The 19,284-nt window shown below is 50.3% G+C and overlaps 5 protein-coding genes across 12 annotated transcripts; 3 read left to right on the forward strand and 2 right to left on the reverse strand.

Annotated features, from left to right (window-relative positions):
- Window positions 1-3,116: 3,116 nt before the first annotated feature.
- H257_12050 (hypothetical protein) lies at window positions 3,117-4,961 on the forward strand (the record flags this gene model as incomplete). The annotated part of the gene is made up of 4 exons (XM_009839152.1): window positions 3,117-3,623; window positions 3,719-4,499; window positions 4,594-4,712; window positions 4,773-4,961. 4 exons carry the CDS (start codon window positions 3,117-3,119, stop codon window positions 4,959-4,961), a joined length of 1,596 nt encoding a protein of 531 aa, XP_009837454.1.
- A 3,181-nt stretch (window positions 4,962-8,142) lies between these two features.
- On the reverse strand, window positions 8,143-9,513 carry H257_12051 (hypothetical protein; the record flags this gene model as incomplete). The annotated part of the gene is made up of 1 exon (XM_009839153.1): window positions 8,143-9,513. One exon carries the CDS (start codon window positions 9,511-9,513, stop codon window positions 8,143-8,145), a length of 1,371 nt encoding a protein of 456 aa, XP_009837455.1.
- A 2,384-nt stretch (window positions 9,514-11,897) lies between these two features.
- Window positions 11,898-16,475, reverse strand: H257_12052 (hypothetical protein). Its single transcript, XM_009839154.1, has 3 exons — window positions 15,787-16,475; window positions 12,216-15,725; window positions 11,898-12,156 (listed from the first exon to the last, which is right to left on the reverse strand). The coding sequence occupies exons 2-3, from the start codon at window positions 15,298-15,300 to the stop codon at window positions 12,023-12,025; spliced, it is 3,219 nt and encodes a 1,072-aa protein (XP_009837456.1). The 5' UTR covers window positions 15,301-15,725; window positions 15,787-16,475; the 3' UTR covers window positions 11,898-12,022.
- Window positions 15,318-17,159, forward strand: H257_12053 (hypothetical protein). Of its 8 annotated transcripts, XM_009839158.1 has the most exons (7): window positions 15,318-15,692; window positions 15,741-15,921; window positions 15,983-16,054; window positions 16,107-16,238; window positions 16,294-16,476; window positions 16,528-16,635; window positions 16,695-17,159. In XM_009839158.1, exons 1-7 carry the CDS (start codon window positions 15,415-15,417, stop codon window positions 17,001-17,003), a joined length of 1,263 nt encoding a protein of 420 aa, XP_009837460.1. In that variant the 5' UTR covers window positions 15,318-15,414; the 3' UTR covers window positions 17,004-17,159. The 8 variants fall into 8 exon arrangements, with proteins under 8 accessions (XP_009837460.1, XP_009837458.1, XP_009837463.1 ...); XM_009839156.1 differs by having other exon boundaries at window positions 16,107-16,476; XM_009839161.1 differs by having other exon boundaries at window positions 16,294-16,635.
- A 102-nt stretch (window positions 17,160-17,261) lies between these two features.
- H257_12054 (hypothetical protein) lies at window positions 17,262-18,348 on the forward strand. Its single transcript, XM_009839163.1, has one exon. The coding sequence runs from the start codon at window positions 17,536-17,538 to the stop codon at window positions 17,881-17,883; it is 348 nt and encodes a 115-aa protein (XP_009837465.1). The 5' UTR covers window positions 17,262-17,535; the 3' UTR covers window positions 17,884-18,348.
- The last annotated feature ends 936 nt before the right edge of the window (window positions 18,349-19,284 follow it).

A 19,284-nucleotide genomic window follows, 5' to 3' on the forward strand; every position in this document is an offset into this window, starting at 1 on the left:
AGCGAATACTACCACAGTTGTATGCAAGTTTTGTTCAGTCAATTTATGTTCATTATTGGCGACCCTGGGCCTTCAATTCAGTCCATTTGGATTTGGGGCGTAGACACAATAACGTTAACCTTTAAAGTTCTCGTAATACGTAGTATTCTCGCTGAGGTAGTACAGCTGCATCATCCTCCAGGCGACCAACCTGCATCATATAAGTACTTCAGATAAACGCCTTCAGCTGACCACGGGACGAACACTGATAGGATACAACAATCACGACTGAAGGCGTGTGTAAAGACAAACGCTAATATTTGGCAATGGAAATGTATGGTGGCCGGCATACACCTCACTGTGGACTTGTCATCGTCTTATTTATTGTTAATTGAGTCTGTGTGCTAACCTGTACTTAACGTTAATAGGTCGTCCTCTATTTATTTCGACCTTCAGGTTTGAAGTTGTCGTCAATGGAGAAGAATGTTGTTCTGCATGGCGCTGCAGAAAGACCTATGAGCCTTTTTCGAGGTCGGCTCATGGTCTCATGATCGGTAAGGACACTAGTCTCCATTATGTGCAGCAGGCCGCCATTCGTCGTGCGGTTGTAGCCATTGTCGTGCGGTTGAAAGATGTGCATTGTTGGCGCATTTTCATTCGACGAAATGATTAGACTTAAAATAGACCAGAAAAAGTAATTCGTGGTAAGAGGCCTCAGTTTTCAATTTAATTTGGCCTCCGCAAGAGGTTCCCGTCCGGATAACGACGGGAGCGAAAACAAAGAATTCTTTAGCCTCATCGCCCGAAGTAATGAATGACTCTGACCACCAACGCTCGCAGTCCCCTGTTGACGGGATGGAGCGATCCCGATCCCGAGAAGCCGAACGCGGCCGTCCCGTGCGCGGTCAAGCCACTACTCCGTTCGTCTCTCCACGCCGGCGTAATCCACCAGCTGTTGATAAGCGGTTTCAACCAGATGGCTACGCCAACACCCCATTTACGGCGCCCACGCCGACCCCCGTGGCCGCCTCATTTGATCTCCCCGCGCCAGCTGCGATACCAACTGGCGCCACCGACCTGCCCCCTGTCCCCGATAACGATGACATGGGACAAGGCGACGAGCGCGGCTTCGTGTACAATGCGCCGGCGCTCGCTGACCCGCCCTCGTTCAATGGCTCGACCAAGTCGGAGCGGCGGACATTCATCCGCCAGTACAACAAGTACCCAGTACAACAAGTACCCAGTACAACAAGTACCTGGACCAAGTCAACGCCCTCCAGCTCAATGGCTCAAGACCCTTCGTCATGCCTGTGAGCGTGTGCATGGACGTCTTTACGAAGAAGCGTGTGGCGATGTGGGACATGGCCAACCGCGACTACCGTGGCGTTCACGGAGGCAGAGTGGGCCGCATGGTTTAGCAAGGCGTTTGAAGAGGAGCCTCAAGGCTTAGAAGTGCTCAAGAAGCGTTTGACCACGGAGATCCAGTTCGATACGAGAATCCTGGACGCCGACTCGCGCATTGGCAAGATGCTGGACAACCTGATGCGAGCTTTGGAGCGTGACGACCAAGCCTGGGTCTTGGACCAAGAAGGCAAGACAGTTGTCGACATCATGGTCAAGGTGATCAAGCCGCTTGGCCTGCAGAAGTCGGTCCAACGCCAGCTGGCCCTCCAACGCAACAAGCCGTTGAAGTCCAACGTGTACCTGCGCGTGCATACCTCCGGGTACCACTTGTATGCCCCGGTGGAAGACGAGAAGACTTCAGCACCGCCTGCGACGCAGCCGCAGCACCATCGCGGCCGTCCAAGCCTGGACGATCTGAAGGCAGCGTTGGCAGCAGCAGTTGACCTCCCCGGCGTGCCCCAGCCCCCGAGCAAGACAGCGCGAAGTACGAACGCAAGAAGGAGACATGTCTCAAATGCGGCAGCGAGAACCACAAGGTGGTAAACTGCCCCAAGTGCGCACCGGGCAAATCCGAGCGCCTGCTCAAGGAGCAAATGGACAAGGGGCAGAGCGCGCGCCAACAGGAAAGTGACCAAGCTTCAAGGCAGCGCGAACAAGTCCCTCGGTCGCGAAGCCAAGATCGAAGGCATCGTGTCCGTCACGACGACCCTCCTCGACACCGGCTCCGACATTACATTGGTAACAGGCGGTGTCATGAAGTCCCTGGAGCGAGCCGACGTGGAAGTCAAGGTGATTTCGCCGGAGCCATCCGTGATCCAGCCGTATGGCCAAGCACCTGCCCTCAAGGTCGACCGCCAAGTGCAGTTCAAGTTGGTCACCCTGGACACCCCCTGTGGACCTTTGGCCCTGCGTGGACCCAAGGCCTGGGTGGACTCTTCCTCCAACGCGGCAGAGCTCCTGATCAGCCGGGCGGTGATGGAACGGCTGGGCTTCTCCGAAGACGAGTTGCTCAGCCACGCCTTTGCCAAGCAAGAAGTGTGGGATGTCAGCACACGTGGACAAGCCGTCTGCGATGGCAAGTGTCAGCCGCCTGACTCAAGTGGCCGCCTCAAGCAACGAGTGCGGTGATGACGGCATGCACTGTGCCACCCCCAACATCCAAGTCCCATCTACTGGAGACGCAGAAGGCGAGCGGAACAGGCGGCGAGCGGTAGTTGAAGCGGTGATCCAAGAAAAGCTCCGTGCCGCCGAAGACGAAGGCTTGACCGCGACCCTCCTCGAGAAGCTGCGACTCCTCCTGGCCAAGCACGGTGATGTATTCCGCCTGGAGATCGGCCATGACGAGCCGATCAACGTGGAGCCGCTGCAGGTGCGCATCAAGCCTGGCGCCGTCCCTGTTAAGTGTGGCCTACGACGATACGCCCCCAGCGCATGTGGAGTTCCTGAAGACACATGTGCGCGAGCTTTAAGCAGAGGGCCTGGTGTACCGAAACAACCGCGCAACATGGGCCTCGGCGCCGCGCTTCATCCCCAAGAAAGACCCTGGCGACTTGCGCATGACCATCGACAGCTGGCCCATCAACGCGTGCACGGAGCCTATGCCATGGCCAATGCCGAACCTCGACGCCGCCCTGACTGTCTTAGTGGGCGCGCGGGCGTTCTTGACCCTCGACTAGTTCAAGGGCTACTGGCAGCTGGCGCTCCATGAAGACTCCCAAATGTACTACTCCTTCATGACCCCCTTTGGAGTGTACACGCCCACAAGAGTGCTTATGGGCCAGACCGACGCGGTGGCATTCTGTCAGTCGGCGGTGGACTTCATGTTTGCCGACTTACTGTTCAAGGGACTCCTAGCCTGGCTCGACGACATGCTTGGCTACGCCGAGAACTCCAAAGACCTCCTCGACCAAGTCCTCACGATCTGCTCCTCCTTCGGCCTGAAGCTCAACCCGAAGAAATGCGACTTCTTCCTGACCAAGGCCATCTGGTGCGGTAAAGTCGTTTCAACTGAAGGCGCCCAGCACTCCCCCACAAGAATCCAAGGACTGTGTGCGCTCGCGTCGCCCGCCATGGCCGCCGACATCCAACAGTTCGTGTGCGCGACCAACTGGATACGGTCCAGCATCCCCTGCTACACTGAGCTTGTGGCGCCGTTGAGCGGCAACTTGAGTTGCAAAATCCCGCGTTTCATGAAGGAGCTGACCGCTGACCAGCGACATGCTGTCGTAGACCACCTCCTCGTACGTGTTGTACAGCAGCCGTGCAAGCTGCAGTGTGGGGCCATACTTGGGAAGTGTCTCGCATCTTTGGGCGCAACCCACGAACTATTGGCAAGATTTGGCAACGTGCCAACGTGTCGCTGGGTGGCGACAACTTGCCCATCCGCGAAATGGTATGTGAGCACACTGCCAGCATGAAAAAAGGTCGCGTCGGGCGCAAACAAAAGTACACCGACCTTCCAGAGCGTATAGGCGCTGTGCCAGCGTCGCAGAGTACAACAATCGCGTACGTTGCCCATGCCATCGGAATACCACCGAGTACACTCAAAGACTTCTACAAACGTGGACTTATGGTAAAGTACAACTCTAACGTCAAGCCCAAGTTGACCGATGTCAACAAGACTGCCCGCGTCAAATGGACCGTCGAATTCGTGGAGCCCACGTACGCGTTCTACGACATGTACGACTACGTACACGTAGATAAGAAGTGGTTTCACGCCACGCGAATCCGTTCCCGGCATTACCTGCTGCCTGGAGAGGACCCCCCGCATCGGTCGACCCAAAGCAAGCGATTCATCACCAAGGTGATGTTCTTGTCGGCAGTAGCGCGGCCTAGATGGGACAACGCCAAGTCAGAATGGTTCGATGGCAAGATTGGCACGTGGCACTTCACCCAGCATGTTCGGGTAACAAGTTCGTCGAGAAACCGTCCGGTCGGCACAATAGAGCTGCGGCCTGTCAACGTGACGCACCCTGTGTACAAGAAGATGCTCATCGACAACGTCATACCTGCAATCAAGGCTCTTTGGCCGGCGGAGTGTTCGAGGACCGTATTCATCCAGCAGGACAATGCACACCCGCACGTTCCACCTAGCGACGCCGATATTGTCAAGGCCTGTACGTCTGATGGGTGGGTCATGAAGTTGAAGTTTCGCCGGACTTGAACGTCTTGGATCTTGGTTTCTTCCGTGTCATTCAAGCGCTACAGCAGACGCACCACTCGAACACCTACGGGAGGATATCGTGAGTGCGACGAACAACGCGTGGAAGGACGTGGACCCATGGGCTTTGGAATGCAACTTTCTGACGCTGCAATCATGCTTGCGTGAGGTCATCGGCTGCACCGGCGGGAACTCCAAGATTCCGCACATGAAGAAGGCTGCTTTGTAGAAGTGTGGCCGTCTACCCGAGTCTGTCTTCTGCGGCAAAGAGATCTACGACGATGGTTGCACTCTGCTGGGCCAGCATGACCTGAGCAGCGTCATGCTTGAGCTATCTCTGCAGACAGCCCGCGACTTGGAAATGAGCGACATATTCACAGCATTGGAAACGCTTGACATGGATGACCAGGATGAATAAAGAATGTATGTTTTGGATGAAATATTAAATTTATATGAGTCTTTGTATCGAAATGCAATATTATATTACTTTGATCTTCATATGGCTGAGCATTTATATTTATAATATTTCAAGGGTCTCTGCTAACACACTTCTATTTACGTCCTTGGCTGATTTTGAAAAGGTACTTCTATTTCCGTCTGGAGGTAGTACTACTTCGAAGCACGTAGTAGTACCGTACTCATTCATAGTGGGGTGGAGTAACTGTTAATAATTTAAAATGTTCCGTCGAGTAGTGACAAAACAATACTAGTATGGTGCACATCATCGAAAAACTTCCAACTGGCCAAATCGACGAGTGGAGGTTTTATTATTTAACGAACAATTAATGTAGTTAACTAAATACGTTAAATACCGAGTTCATGCGTTTTATCACTTCAGTGGGAGGTTAAAGGCCCCAACTGTCTCCGGATATTATATACGGATAAGAGTCACATCCAAAAATCAAGATTCATCTCAGCTGCATATTGTGCCATCCCTATGGCACAATATCCAAGCGCCCATGTAAAATACCGCTACGTTAAATATCTATTTCTGGACCAATTCATCACCAAATTTGAATCTGAGACGTAGAATTTCTTCACCCTGTCGATTCTATGTCTCAATTTGCTGAAAATTTGAGTAATGAATATGAAATAGAAGTCAGAATAATTTTTTGAAAATTTGGTAGTTTATAGATGACGTACACCATAGTAGGAAAAAAGTTTACACCGTAATTTGTGTGAATACAAATTTCAAGATAACCATGCATATAAAACGCGTTATATCCAGGCTAGAAGTCAACGCAAAATGGTGTAGTATACAAACTTCAGGATGTTTAATGCGTACCATCATCTGAGCTTGAAGTCTTTTGACAATACATGGTCAAACGACTTCGTGATGCGTTCGTTGTGCGAAAGTCGCGCCAAGATGACGCGATGGACTGCGTACGCGGCAGAAGAAACGCCGAGCCGTGCGCATGCTTGTCCAGATCAGTGGCGAGGTCAGCGACCACGGAAGTACCGACGGCATGATAGTACCTCCAAACGACAATGTGTGGCTACGACATTTCTTATATACTGTATGTAGAAATATACTATTATAGAAGCAGTAATAGTACTGGTAGTATTTTTTAGTAATAACAGGTTTAATTACAATATTATTTATAATGTATACTTGTGTGTGATAGATACACACGCTCACAAGCTTAATACTATTCAATTAGACCTCTTGTTCAGTGTTATTGTCCTTTTACCCAAAATTGGGACTTTTGAGCTTATTCGCCAAATCTATTGAACGATTCTTTGTACTGACTGTGAAATTTGTATTGACGTGGATGATGTTTTCCTGCAATCTGATTGGCTAAATCCTTCTGCAGATGATTCTGTACATTTGGTTGTGTCGATTCATTTCACTGAACAAGAGGTCTAGTGAACAAGAGGTCTATCTATTGAAACTTCGTCACTGAACAAGTGGTCTAATCCCCATGTCGCTCCAGTTTAGAATAAACACAATAACGTTACAAGTACAATTAATAAGTAGTACAGTACAAGTATTGTGCTTTGTACCTTTTTTGGCACTTCCAGGGTTAAATTCATTGTTTAAAAATTTCTCAGGCTTAAATAACGTCTTAAGTAACTTGAATAACGGTTGGTGGGTGCGTTGTTTAAATTACTTCATCTAATGCTTTGATTGGTTGGTTGAAGGTGGTTTTACAGACACTTTCGTAAAACAAGGTGTTTGCCGTATTCATTCTGGCAAACAACTTGCTTTACGTCAAGGTGCTTGCCGCAATGAAACTGAAGCTGCTACATATGACCACATACATGACCTGCCTCCCATCCGTGATCACTACAAACATTAACTACTCCGAGATATAATTTTTAACGCTAGGGCTAGTCGTCGCACTGTCCAATGATTCAAACCTATGCCATACATACAACACTTTGATCTGCTCTAACCTTAGCACTGTACGTGGAAGCAAGGGCGCACTGCAACTACACGATGTATAGTACTCCCATTTCACAGCCTAATACGGTATGCATCATGATGAACTGGTGGTTGAACTGCGTAAGTTGGCCTGGTGCTGCAACTCGATTAGTTAGCAGCTGAAATAAAGTAAGGGTTGTATTGTTCTGCTGAAATGCAGAATGTGGGTTTAGCGTTGTTTTATCTTCAATCGAGCTTACGTTATTTTAAACCTCTGGTTGTTTAACGCAGTTAAACAACGGGCAAACTACATGAAAAGTACAATATTCGAAACAAGAGTACATACAGTACGTAATTATGTCAGATCATTTTCATTGGATGATTGTAATTGGACATTTGCTGGCCAGGAAATTGCTGCTGGCCGGGAATTAATCCGGGTAGGATGGACGAGATTTCCCATTTAAGACTTTTGGATACAGTACTATGTTTAATACTTAGTATAATACAATCGTTGACTGTGAATTATTGCATGGATGACATTTGGATGAAGTTGGATCAAACCTAAAGCAGTGACCAAGCCTTCCGTTAGCCCTGAAATCCCACGCAAGTGCGGATCTACTGTAATAACTTCCCCGAATGCATAAAAATACTACGTAACGTTAGTTAATTTTATGGATTTCTAAAATCCGTGAAAGTATCATGTCTTATCCAACAGCATCCAAACGTCAACCAACCTTAATATTAGGATTAGGATCATGCTACACCAATGGATTCGAAGTCTACGCACATATTTAAACTTATACAAACCATATTATACAAAGATTAGGATATATGTGGTTTTGAGGGGCTTGGCCCAATCAAATGATTGGATTGGCAGAAACTCGACACGACGTGATTTGATTGACTTAGGCGGTTCTTCAATCCATTCTCTTATTAATACTACTTGTAGTATTGATTGTGCAATTCACCCAAATTTCAATTCTCCAAATAGCTTTGGAATCCATCTGATATTATTTCAGCTTGTACAAACTATAGTTTGTACAAGCTATACTATAAAACGACTAGTATATACATGGTTTTGCCCAATGCGGAGAAACTGGCATAGATAGTTCTTGAATCATCCATTCTCTCAAGACATGCGATTCTACAGACAGCTCCGAATCGATTTGACTATAACCCCGAAATCGATTCGACTATATATTTTTACAGAAGCACACGACTCGATGATTTGCGTCTACTGCGACACCGTTTCTTTCTTTGTTGGGTCGGGGGTCTCGGCGCCCTCGAAGTCCCCAGAGGCGGGGGAGTTGACCATGTAAATCCGGACCGACAGGTACGCCCCCACGATTCCAACGGTTGCGAGGACCCAGTTGACGATGACGTTGGCTACAGGGGTGATGGGGATGCCCCCCAGACGCCACGCCACGGCCGCCATGCCCGACTGGACGGCCTTGTAGTAGCCGGCATACCGGCCCAGGGTCGCCATGTTGTCGGAGAACTGACCCATGAGCCAATACGCCCAGATCTGGCAGATCGAGTCGTTGAATCCGTAGAAAAAGTAGAGCAGAAACTTGATCACGAACGGGCCGTCGGTCAAGTCTAGGTTCTTCTTCTTGTCCTTCAGGCCCAAGTCCAAGTCGAGCTGCGCGTACAGCCCGACGCCCCACATGATAAAGATGAGCACAGTCAAGACGAGGATGGACTGCAGCGCTTTGGCCTTTTTGTTGCCGGGGCGGTCCAGGTACACGCCGATGACGTACGCCCCAAGCATCTGGGCGCCCCAGTAGAACGCCGACGCAAACCCGCCCGTGCGACTGTTGAAAATGGACGAGTTGAAGAACGTGTGGTAGTTGTAAAACCAGTTGGAGTAGGCAAAGAGGGGGAAGAGGAGGAGCATCTTGGGGTCCAGGAACAGCTTGAACGTTTCGAGAACTTCAGTCGCGGGGTTGGGCAAGTGCTCCACTGTCACCCTCGACCCGTCGTTGCGCACGACATTGTCTGGATTGGCCAGAAACAAAGCCGAGAACGCACCCAGTGACATGAGCACGAGAAACACAACGTATGTGGCTGTGGAAGCTGACACGCCACCGTTGTTGTCAAAGTTGGTTCCGAACGTAATGAGTCCCCCCAAGGTTCCCCCGAGGTTGAAGATGATCCAAAAGTAGGAAAAGTATGTGCCCTTGGTCTCCACGGTCGGGTACGCCATGCACATTTGGCCTTGGGCAGTCCAGAGGAATCCCGCGCACACGCCCAGAATCGCATTAGCCGCATAAAAGAAGTTGGTCGCGCCGTCCGAGTACGTCTTTGTGTCGACGTCCAAGTTCTTGTCCATGACGAGCAACGAAGACGAATACATAACGTAGCCCCACGTCCCGATAAACAGAGTCCACTTGGGCCCGATCACGTTGACAATACCCCCCGCGAACAGCCCGGCCACGGAAAAGCAAGCGTACAGGACCGCCGTGGCGTTGTACGCGATGGTTTCGTCAGACACGCCTGCGGCCACAGAGCTGAGGGCGTTGAACAGGCCAGGGCAGCAGAAACAAGTGAACGACACGAGCAGCACCTGCGACAGCGCCGATGGATGATGTCCAAACAATACCATTGTTGACTTGTGGACGGAAGAAACAAGTGAGTAGACGACGGCAAAGTGCACAATGAACTATCCATCCATGTCGTCCACAAAACGACTAGGTTGAAGTTGCGCCGATAAAAAAAATGAGTGTTCGATTCTTGTCCAAGCGTCGTAACGTAGATACATTTCTGGATACAAGGGTATCTTTGGTCGCGTGACTTGGAATATTCGCAATCACATTGATGACCACGAGTACATACTCAACACCAGTAGTAACTTACTTCCAGATCGATGTCTACATACATACAATGTGCGTCTGTATATATATATATATATACTCTTCAAAGGACACATTGTGAGTGAAATCGCTCTGTACATCGATAGTTTAGCCCAAGGCGAATCGACGACGAATAGAAGCCAATCGCCGAAATTCGCCAAATGTCCCAAATTGGACCAGAGAAGTTCATATACTTACCCGAAAAGCGACAAGTATACGCTTTATCCGGTAGTAGCATGAACACTTTCGCAGACTTTCGCAGGTTATTTCGGCTAACGTTATGGTAGTATAGCAGCCAAACCTCTAACAGTGTAACACAGTGAAATAAACCTCTAGCACCTTATCGTCTCAGGCTTCACACTATTAATAGCTTGCCATGACGAGTCGAAAACTGATGTCACTGGAAAAGTTTGTTGACTGTATGAGACCCTGAGACAATCATTACAATGCTTGTATGAGTTAAGAATCGGGCACGAACTGAGAGCATACAGTACTAATCTTATACTATGAATAGTACATCACTGTTACCTATCATCGAGGCAAGAGAAGATCGGAAGTACCAGGAGTTTGAAGTTGAAGATGGTTTGCATATGCTTTGAACTACATGTGCTATATCATGGCAAGTTCAACCGTATTCAACCAGGTGGTGCACGACTTTCAAGTGTCCATTTTTCTGTGCATGTTTCAAAAGAAACAGTGGTCATATACTATTTATAGTTTCTACTCATAGTGGTAGTTAGTTTCATACTCGGAGTAACTACTACGTAGTGTACATTATGACCAAGTGGTTGATTCATCATTACTAGTAACAAGATATCGGCACATTTACAGTCACGGATGAATAAACTGACCAAGTGGTTGATTCATCATTACTAGTAACAAGATATCGGCACATTTACAGTCACGGATGAATAAACTGTATTATCAATTACAGAATGTCAAGTTATGGCCTGATAGATCAGAAGTTACGGGCAAAAGAACCTACACTATTTTTCCTTTAAGTTCAGGATATTTCTGGTATATTTTCGTCTGCCGCAATCTGTTTCACGCCATGTCCCATTATGTTCGCCAAGCATTCGATATAGTTCGACCAGGCTGCAGTATATTTCGTCTAATAATGTCCAGTTTTAGATGCATTTTCATATAAATCAATAAATGTATTTACAGTCAATATATTTATTCACGGTATTAGACTAGTTCAAAACGCTATCTACCATCTGCGATTTATTTGATGTGCATCTATATGGAACATGAACAACCTAGTATGAAATATACCGGATCTGTGGTGACATATCAGGGGGACATTTGTCGAAATATCCTGCAACAATGTACACTCTGGACGAAATATAACGAATGCTTAGCTGTGCATGGGACGAAATAAACCGAAAATATCCTGAACTCATAGGAAAAATGGTGTAGTAATAACGCAGTTTAACCGAATAATGTGCCGCGGTCGGAGATTTGAGCATATGGTGAAATAGACGGAGAGAAATGATCAATGTGGTGAACTACTTACTGTATACAACGTTCTCAGCGACTGAAAAGAAATGAAGTAAGCAGTTATGACCAAACATCAGCTTTACCATCAGCAACTGAACGTACTGTATCAGTTGACCTCTTGTTCATTTCCAACTACTTTCAATTTACTGTTACTAAGATCCAGGTAGAAACGTTGGAAATGACTAACACTAAGAAGCAGGTAGAAACGTTGACCAAGAGGTCTGTCTATATGTATGCTAAAGTACTGTCGGTGGCTACTCGTAACTGTACTACTACCTCTGATGGCGACTGATATGAAAAACAGAACTTCCTCAACTAGTTACTCCGATTGGCCTGTAAATTGGTGGAGGTGAAAGAGCATTCTCGTCGAATTAGCCAGTGAATTCTATATGTCAAACTTCGCCGAAACGGCCAAATTCAATACAAAAGTCAAGTTGATATTTTCCGACGGACCATATTTTGGCAATTGCCATGGCAATCATAGGACAACTTGTACTACATGTTGATTTTCAGATTCAAAATTCGACATCGTATACTGAAATCAAGATCGAGAATGCTGCCGAATTTACTGTGAAAAAATCAACCTTGGACAGAGGTATTACAGTAATACTTGAAGTAGGTAGTATGGACAACTTTATCAGTGTATATGTCTCTACGAATAAGAAGTATTAATAGTACTGTATAACCCCAACTCGCCTCGTTATGCCTACGGAAATGTACTATTAGTACTAGTACTACTAGTACTACTAACTACTACTAGTACTACGCAAGCAGCATGGCAGCACTGGTTGTATGGTTGTCGGGCACGACAAACAGTGTCACACGTTGGTCCGTCGCTCGAAACGTCTCGTTCGAGTCCACGTGCACGACTTTAACCTTGGGCAATGTCAAGTGACCTACATTCTCATCTATGAAACCCCGAACCCCCAGAACCCCGAAACCCCCGCGTACATACCTGGGTGCAACGGCACGAGTCCAATGGTCACACTAATTGTTTCCATGGGGAGCACTTGAACGTTGTGGCCATCGACGACGCCCGCGACAAGAAACTCGGATGAGTCAGACGCAATCTGGACGTCCACAATATACCCTGAAATAGTGTGATTTGTGAGTCGCACGTGAACCCATGTCACATGGCCTTGGGTCCCGAACACTGGCATGTCGTCTATCTTGACACTGAGCGGCGCCGGTTGAAATGCCATGGATGGCAGCGCCAGCTCCGTCGTGACCACATGTTCTGGATGATCGAGGGATGACCAGTGGACGAGAACATGCGCGAGAATATGTGACACTGTGACCTCTCGAGGGGTCACGTGCAGCACCAGACTGTGCGCGTCCCCCGCGCCCAGTGTCGCACATTCGTCGTCGTTTCCAGATTGAACAATTGTGGCGTACGGTGTCACATGTGTCAACGCGAGCTTGTGGACTCGGAGCGGCGCGACCGCCGCCTTGACGTGCGCGACCAGCATAAACCCACTCCCATTGACCGTCGCCACGCCATCTGTCTTTGCTGTCGACAGTGTCACAGGCAGCACCGCGTGCACCGTGAACGGTATATCGATCTGGACATACTCTCCCCTTGTAGTTTCATACGCGACGTGCACAGATACAAGTACGGGGCCAGGGCTGTGACACGTCACAACGACTTGAAAGCGCTGGTCGGACTGAGCCAGCTGCGGGGATATGAGCTGATCCTGCGATACAGGGCCAAGCACGGTAGCACATGATTGGTCGTCAATGGTGACGGCGCAGCGCGGGTGGTGCACGTGGTCGGTCGATGGGGCATGCAGAACAAACTCCAAACATGTGACACCGTCGACGAGTACTGGGCTCGTCGAGATCAAGTCGACGGTCGCCTTGTCGACTTGGTGAAACAAAGAATCCGGATACGTATCCGCGCCGTGTCGCAGATTCGCCCTTTGAAACGACGGCGACCCCGCGCCTTGGCCCATGCCAGGCACGCGTCCGTTGATTTCTGGCAGCAAAAAACTGTTGCGCCGCACCAATCTGTGACGTGGTTGCGCCGCAAATGGCCCCGCCAACGTCCACGTCCACGGCACATGATGGCGATTCCGCAGCCCAAATCGAACTTGTTGGCATGCGACGACGCCGTTGCCAGAAAACGGTGTCACAGGCACTTGAAACGTTCGGGGGGTGTGCGGCGACAGCAACAGGTCGGCTGTCGTCTCGTGCTGCAGTTCAACCACACATGGAGCTCCTCCATCTTGAGTGAATACAAACCCAAGGGTATAAAAGGCCACATCCACGGGCAAACTCGACTCGAACGTAGCCACCAATGCACTGTTTGTACAGTGAATGGCTACCGAGATCAGCGATGCCGTGAGCCGCCCGTCGTCGAGGCTCAACTCGGGTAGCGAAGTCATCTGCGACGAGGTTACGTGGTCGAATGCGACAAACAAGTTGGCGTGCACTGTATCGCGGACACGCGCCGATACATAGGGCTCGAGTTTCGGACTGAGAAGTTGCATCGATAGGTCTAGAAACGCCGCCGTGTCACGTTCTTGGCGCGCGCATGTGACAAGGTGGCCGAGGATTTCGCTCACTAGACCATACCAGCGCTCTTGGATGTATACTGTGCACGCGAGTTGTAGGCGTTGGCGTGCGACAGAGTATTCGCGGTTCGCGAGGTGTTCGAGCGCTAGCCGAAGCCCTAGGCGGTGTTTCAAACGGTGTCGATGATGGGCCACATCATCTGTGACGTGGTGCAAAGCTTGGGTGAGCAGGTGGATGGCCAGGGCGGCGTGCGGGATGGACGTTTCCGCCACCCTTTGATTGGCCATCCCAAGGTACATGGAACGAGATATATCTGCTGCTGGTGGAGTAGCTACTGGTGGCTGGTGGTGGTTTGGGTCGTAGCTCAAGCCCGCTTTGGCCGCGGCGAGGCGGCGCCGTGTCGCATATTTCGCCGCCACGGAAAAGTACAGATACACTTCGTTGTACAAATCCGAGTCGATGGGGTTCGCGGCGGCGGTAGGCGGCGGGAGGCCGCCCCGCCGCTGCGCCTCGACCATGAGCTGCCCAAACACATGGTATTGCCGACTCATGTACCCCCAGTGCATGCATATATCGTGATTCGGAGAAATCTGCGACACAGGGGACGCCATGTGACGATGGAGCTGGTCCACGGCGGTTTTAAGCTGGCGATTGGTCAAGAGGGCGTGGTACACGAGCTTAAAGTGCACGAACTCGGCCACCGCCCGCACTTGAGTCTGGACTTCAACAGAAGAAGACGATTCGGCCATGTGCAAAAGGCTCTTGTATGCCGCTTCGTAATGCAAAACCATCTTGGACATGTGCTGCCTGAACTCGTAATAGTGCGCGACCTTGAAGCTGTGCCGCGCGGCCATGAGCTTGGACGGGTTCTTCGCCTTCTTCACGCGCTTCGCCTGGGCCTTGTAGTACTCGATCGCGTTCATGCGGATCGCGGCCTCGAGCTTGATGAGCGTCGGATGGGTCCGGGACACGATGTCCTTGAGCAGCCACACGCTCTTGGCGTCGAGCTCGGCGCGCTTGCGCAGGCTCTGGAGCCGGTCGTCGCTGCTGGGAACGTTCACCATGCTAGAAGACGTGGAAGGGGATGCAGTGGTGGTGGCAGCGTCGTCCAGAAGCTGCACGAGCACAAGCAAGATCTTGACGTCGCGACCCGACAGCATCCGCCGCAGATCCTCCACTTCGTCGCGGATCACCGTTTCCTGGATTGCCCAGTCCCGCGTCGCCAACCGAGGCTCGAACGCGTACAAGAGGAGCACGACCGACGGAAGCACTTCGTGATGTTTCTTGAGCCAGTCGGTTTTCCAAATGCCCTTGCTAGGAGGCGGGGACAACGACGTCGACTTGTCCTTCTTGATGGGAAACACAAACCGGTGGTCAAAGCTTAGGGACTTGATCTGGAGCTGCGGCACGAACTCCTCGTTGATCGACCGAAGCACCGGCAGCACTCGCGCCTGGAGGTCCTTGGGGCCCAACGCCGCCACTAGCGGGCGCGGCACCTCCTTCAGTTCCACCGGGTACGCTTCCATCTTATTGACGACGTGGAGGAAATACTTGGAGCGTTATCCGGATATCATTATCCGGGGAGGGGGCAAAATGTATCCGGATGATACGGATACGAAGAGAATTCTGCATAATGCAAGATGAAACAACGGCGCTTCCTGGCAGTGGCCGCCTTGACGGGTGTCATGGGCGTCGTCATGGCCGACGGAGGTTCGAGCGCCGTGGGCTATGCGAGATGCATGAAGGATAGCAGCTGCATGCCCCTCAATGAGATCCCAGCATGGTGGGTGTGCATGCAAGGCCAAGCGGTCGAGTACTTGATCCTCGCCGGCGCGATGATCTTCTTTGCGACGTTCCTTCCTCGTGTCACACTGAGCTTCATGCTGTTCATCCTGGGCAAGTTTCCCTTTGTCCGCGAGTACGTGCATCCCTCTCTTGAGCTTGTTCCTGACTAATCTACCCTTAGAATCGTGGACGACTACGTCAAGTTCTGCACGACATCCACGACGTACCTTCTGAGCGCGACACTGTGCATGGGGGCCGCCATCGTGGGTCTGCTGTCGCCATACCTATGCCGCTTCCACATCTACATCTGGGGCATCTTCTTCCTCATGTGGATCTACTCGGTGTTCAACGTCATCGATCGGGTGCCGTACCTCCCTCCATCCCTTCCTCGTAGCTTACTCTCACAAACTCACTCTTCCATAGCTCGCGATCCGACGGTTCGGCGGAAAAGCTGCCGACAACTCGAAGAAAGTCGTCATCTCCGAGTCGATCAAGGTACGTCCTGTCGTCATATCTCCCGCGTCATTTCAGGATTTTGCTCGGGTAGTTGCTCCGTCTGTTGGTGCTGGTGATCGTGTCCATGTACATTTACTTGCAAATGTGGCAAGATCAGTCGTTGTTAAAGTATTCGTTTCTGGGGATGCTGGGCGGCGCGATCGCGCTGGGATTTGCGGGCGCGGTACGTACGGACGAGACGTTTGTTTCTCCGAAACGAACCCAGCATTGCTTATTAGACACACAACGCCGTGGGGGGATTGTACCTCGTTCTGAACGCCCCATTCCGAGTGGACGAGTTCATCCAAGTCGGCGCCGTCCACGGCCATGTCCAGCGCGTGGCGCTGCGGTTCACTGTCATCTTGACACTGGACAGCACGAATGTGTTTGTTCCGAACAGTTTCTTTCTGTATAAACCCATGGTACATCAAGGTGTTTTGAACGCGTTTGAAACGCATTCGAAACAACATTAGGTGAATTACTCGCAGCGCCCGAAGCGGCAGGTGACGCTGGACATCCATGTGCACCCGCATACGTCGGTCGCGCTGTTGGAGACGCTGCTGCACGAGTTGCACGTGATGGTACAATGCAACAAGAATGTCTGCCTCGTTTGCTCAGCAACGGTATGGGTTTGCATTAGCTGCAATCCCGACACATGGGGTTGACGTCCCATGAAGATTACAGCGGCCCTGCGGACAACGAGGCCAAGTTCTTCTTTGTGACGATGGAAGCGTTGTACTGCGTTCGCCTGTACACGTACACGGATGAACTGGACGCGAAGAAGCATGCGATGATCAAGTCGGAGGTGTGGCTGGCAGCCATGGAGATCCTCGAGGAGCTGGGAATCCAGGTCGTGATGAAGGACCACGAAGACTCGAGACGAAGGACGACGGGCGGCGGCGGCAACGCCGACAACAACCATGCCGCCGAGTTTGGGTTTGCGTACTAGATAAACCAAGGCATGTGTGTGTCTGTGCATGGGTTGCTTGTTCCTGGGCAAGTTTCTCGCACGTTTCCCACCGCCTGGACATGACGCTTCAGAACTTAGGCATAGGTTCTGATGGATGAGATATTTTGATTGGATAAAATGAATGGCATTTCTAGCATGTGATTGGTGCTTTTATTGATACACGTCGTGGATTGGTTGAAATGACCGAGTGACGGTACCAACATTGTGTTCCCCAACTCGACAGCATTCTGCAATCTTGCGCCAAACCCATCATCTGTACAGACAGTCGAGCGTGGAGATTGATGGCACTGCCGACAGCATACGACTTCTCTTGGCGATGGAGTCGTCGCCGACGTCGTCACCGGCGTCCAAGGACAACGACGCTGGGGGGTTGTGGACTGAGGTCAAGGTCGTGGACGACATCACCGTGTTCCGCGGCGTCGTGCCGGGTTGCTACAGTAGTGGAATGCGGTCAAGACCACAGGCATCATTCCATCATGCAGCGCATCCTTCCTAGCGTCAAAGCTGCTCGATGACGCGGAAATGCCGCGATTTGACAAGATGGTTCGCGCACGTGTCTGTCCTCTCAGGTGCAACGTCCCGGGCAACTTGCCCAGCAAGGACAGTTCGACACGTGCAACTCAAGCCCGTGCTCGTCACCAAAGCCAGGGATTTAGTGGTAACGACGACAACCACCAACATGCAACAATCGTCGGCCGTCGACGGAAGGAACGATGATGCGACCACGATTGTCATCGCGTCCAGGTCCACTTCCACGTGGCCCGCCGCTCCGAGCCACTCGTTTGTGCGAGGGGTGAACCACCTGCCGGGGTACATCCTCCGTCCGGTGGTCGTGGTCGTAGGGACCCAAGCTTCATGAGTCGGCTGCCACGTCACGCTCATCGCGCACGTCGACCCTGGCGGGTTGTTGCCGCCGAGGGTGGTGAATTATTTGGCGGTGGACGCTCCTTGGAAGTTGCTGCGGCGTTTTCGAAAGTTGTACAGCAACGACGATCGTACCAACAGCAACAACATCCCTGGACACGCCCCTCGTCGCGAATATGGACATGGACGACTCGCATGATCGAGTGTCTACTCGTCAACCATTCCAAGCCACATCACTCTTCCATCATCTCGTTCATCTTCCGATTCATTCGCTGACAAAAGCATCGCCATGCTGCTAGACATGGACACGGCCATGTGGACGCATGTCAAGACCGCGTCCGGCGGCATCGCCGTGTCTCGGAGCATCGTGCCCGTGCAACGTGCACCGTTCTACAGCAACGGGCCAACATACATGACACATCTGTACGGCACATCACCGCCAAACTCATGTATTTTGTCGTGCTTACCACGTTACAAACGGTATTTCCGGACAGAGGTACTTAGTAGAAAGGGCCAGTAAAAAGGTACTAGTACTTCCTGACAGAGGTACTTAGTAGAAAGGGCCAGTAAAAAGGTACTTCCGGACAGAGACATAGTAGAAAGGGCCAGTAACAAGGTACTTCCGGACAGAGGTACTTAGTAGAAAGGGCCAGTAAAAAGTGCATGAATACTATCCACCTGATATCCCATGGGTATCCCATAGCAATTGCTATGGATAGCCCCATCATTCGCGAGCTTGTTTGGTCTCCGTAGTAGCCTACGATGAAAATTTAGTTTCTACATGTGTACTAGTATGCAAAACCCGGGGTAACCTACTTCAGACAGAGGGACCAGTATTAAAAGTTAGAGGTGTTAGACGTCTGACACACTCCGACACGCAAGTCATCTAAAACTACAGATCGGCCATCCTCAGGAGGAGACGTTTTACTATTAAACGCCTCGGTTCTTTCAGTTAAACCCACGAAATGTTGACGTTAAATCATTATTGGCTACGTTTTTACCTGATAATTAGGTTAAACATTGTGAATAATCCGGATACAATCGAAACGTTCGTACGGATAAGTGCTATATACAAACACCAAGATATACTTGATATCCCTTTTCGGCCAAAATGTTTGGTTTGTGCTCAATCTTTAAATTTAATAGATATAGTTTTAAGTCAACAAAAAATTAACCTGGTTCCATATATCTCCGTACAAAAAGGCCGGTTGGTTTAAATTCTACTACGTAGTATTACTCGATCAATTTTTCACCAATCGAAAATCTGAACCGTAACTTCTGTTGGGCTTGTCCAGTTCTATCGTTATTACGGTATATTTTCCTAAATAATATCAATACAAAGTTGGAATAGTGTAGCTGTCGAAAGTCAAGGCATTTATTTGTAGTCTTTAGGTGA

Source organism: Aphanomyces astaci (genome assembly GCF_000520075.1).
Source record: "Aphanomyces astaci strain APO3 unplaced genomic scaffold supercont1.38, whole genome shotgun sequence".
NCBI classification, from domain to species: domain Eukaryota; phylum Oomycota; class Saprolegniomycetes; order Saprolegniales; family Verrucalvaceae; genus Aphanomyces; species Aphanomyces astaci.

Coding starts and splice junctions, on each gene's coding strand:
- H257_12052 (XM_009839154.1), bottom strand. CDS start 15,300: ATGGAAGCGTACCCGGTGGAACTGAAGGAGGTGCCGCGCCCGCTAGTG. Junction 12,157..12,215: donor ACTCGTGCCGTTGCACCCAG/GTATGTACGCGG, acceptor ATGAGAATGTAG/GTCACTTGACATTGCCCAAG.
- H257_12053 (XM_009839158.1), top strand. CDS start 15,415: ATGAAACAACGGCGCTTCCTGGCAGTGGCCGCCTTGACGGGTGTCATG. Junction 16,239..16,293: donor CGCTGGGATTTGCGGGCGCG/GTACGTACGGAC, acceptor ATTGCTTATTAG/ACACACAACGCCGTGGGGGG. Junction 16,477..16,527: donor TCTTTCTGTATAAACCCATG/GTACATCAAGGT, acceptor AAACAACATTAG/GTGAATTACTCGCAGCGCCC.
- H257_12054 (XM_009839163.1), top strand. CDS start 17,536: ATGACGCGGAAATGCCGCGATTTGACAAGATGGTTCGCGCACGTGTCT.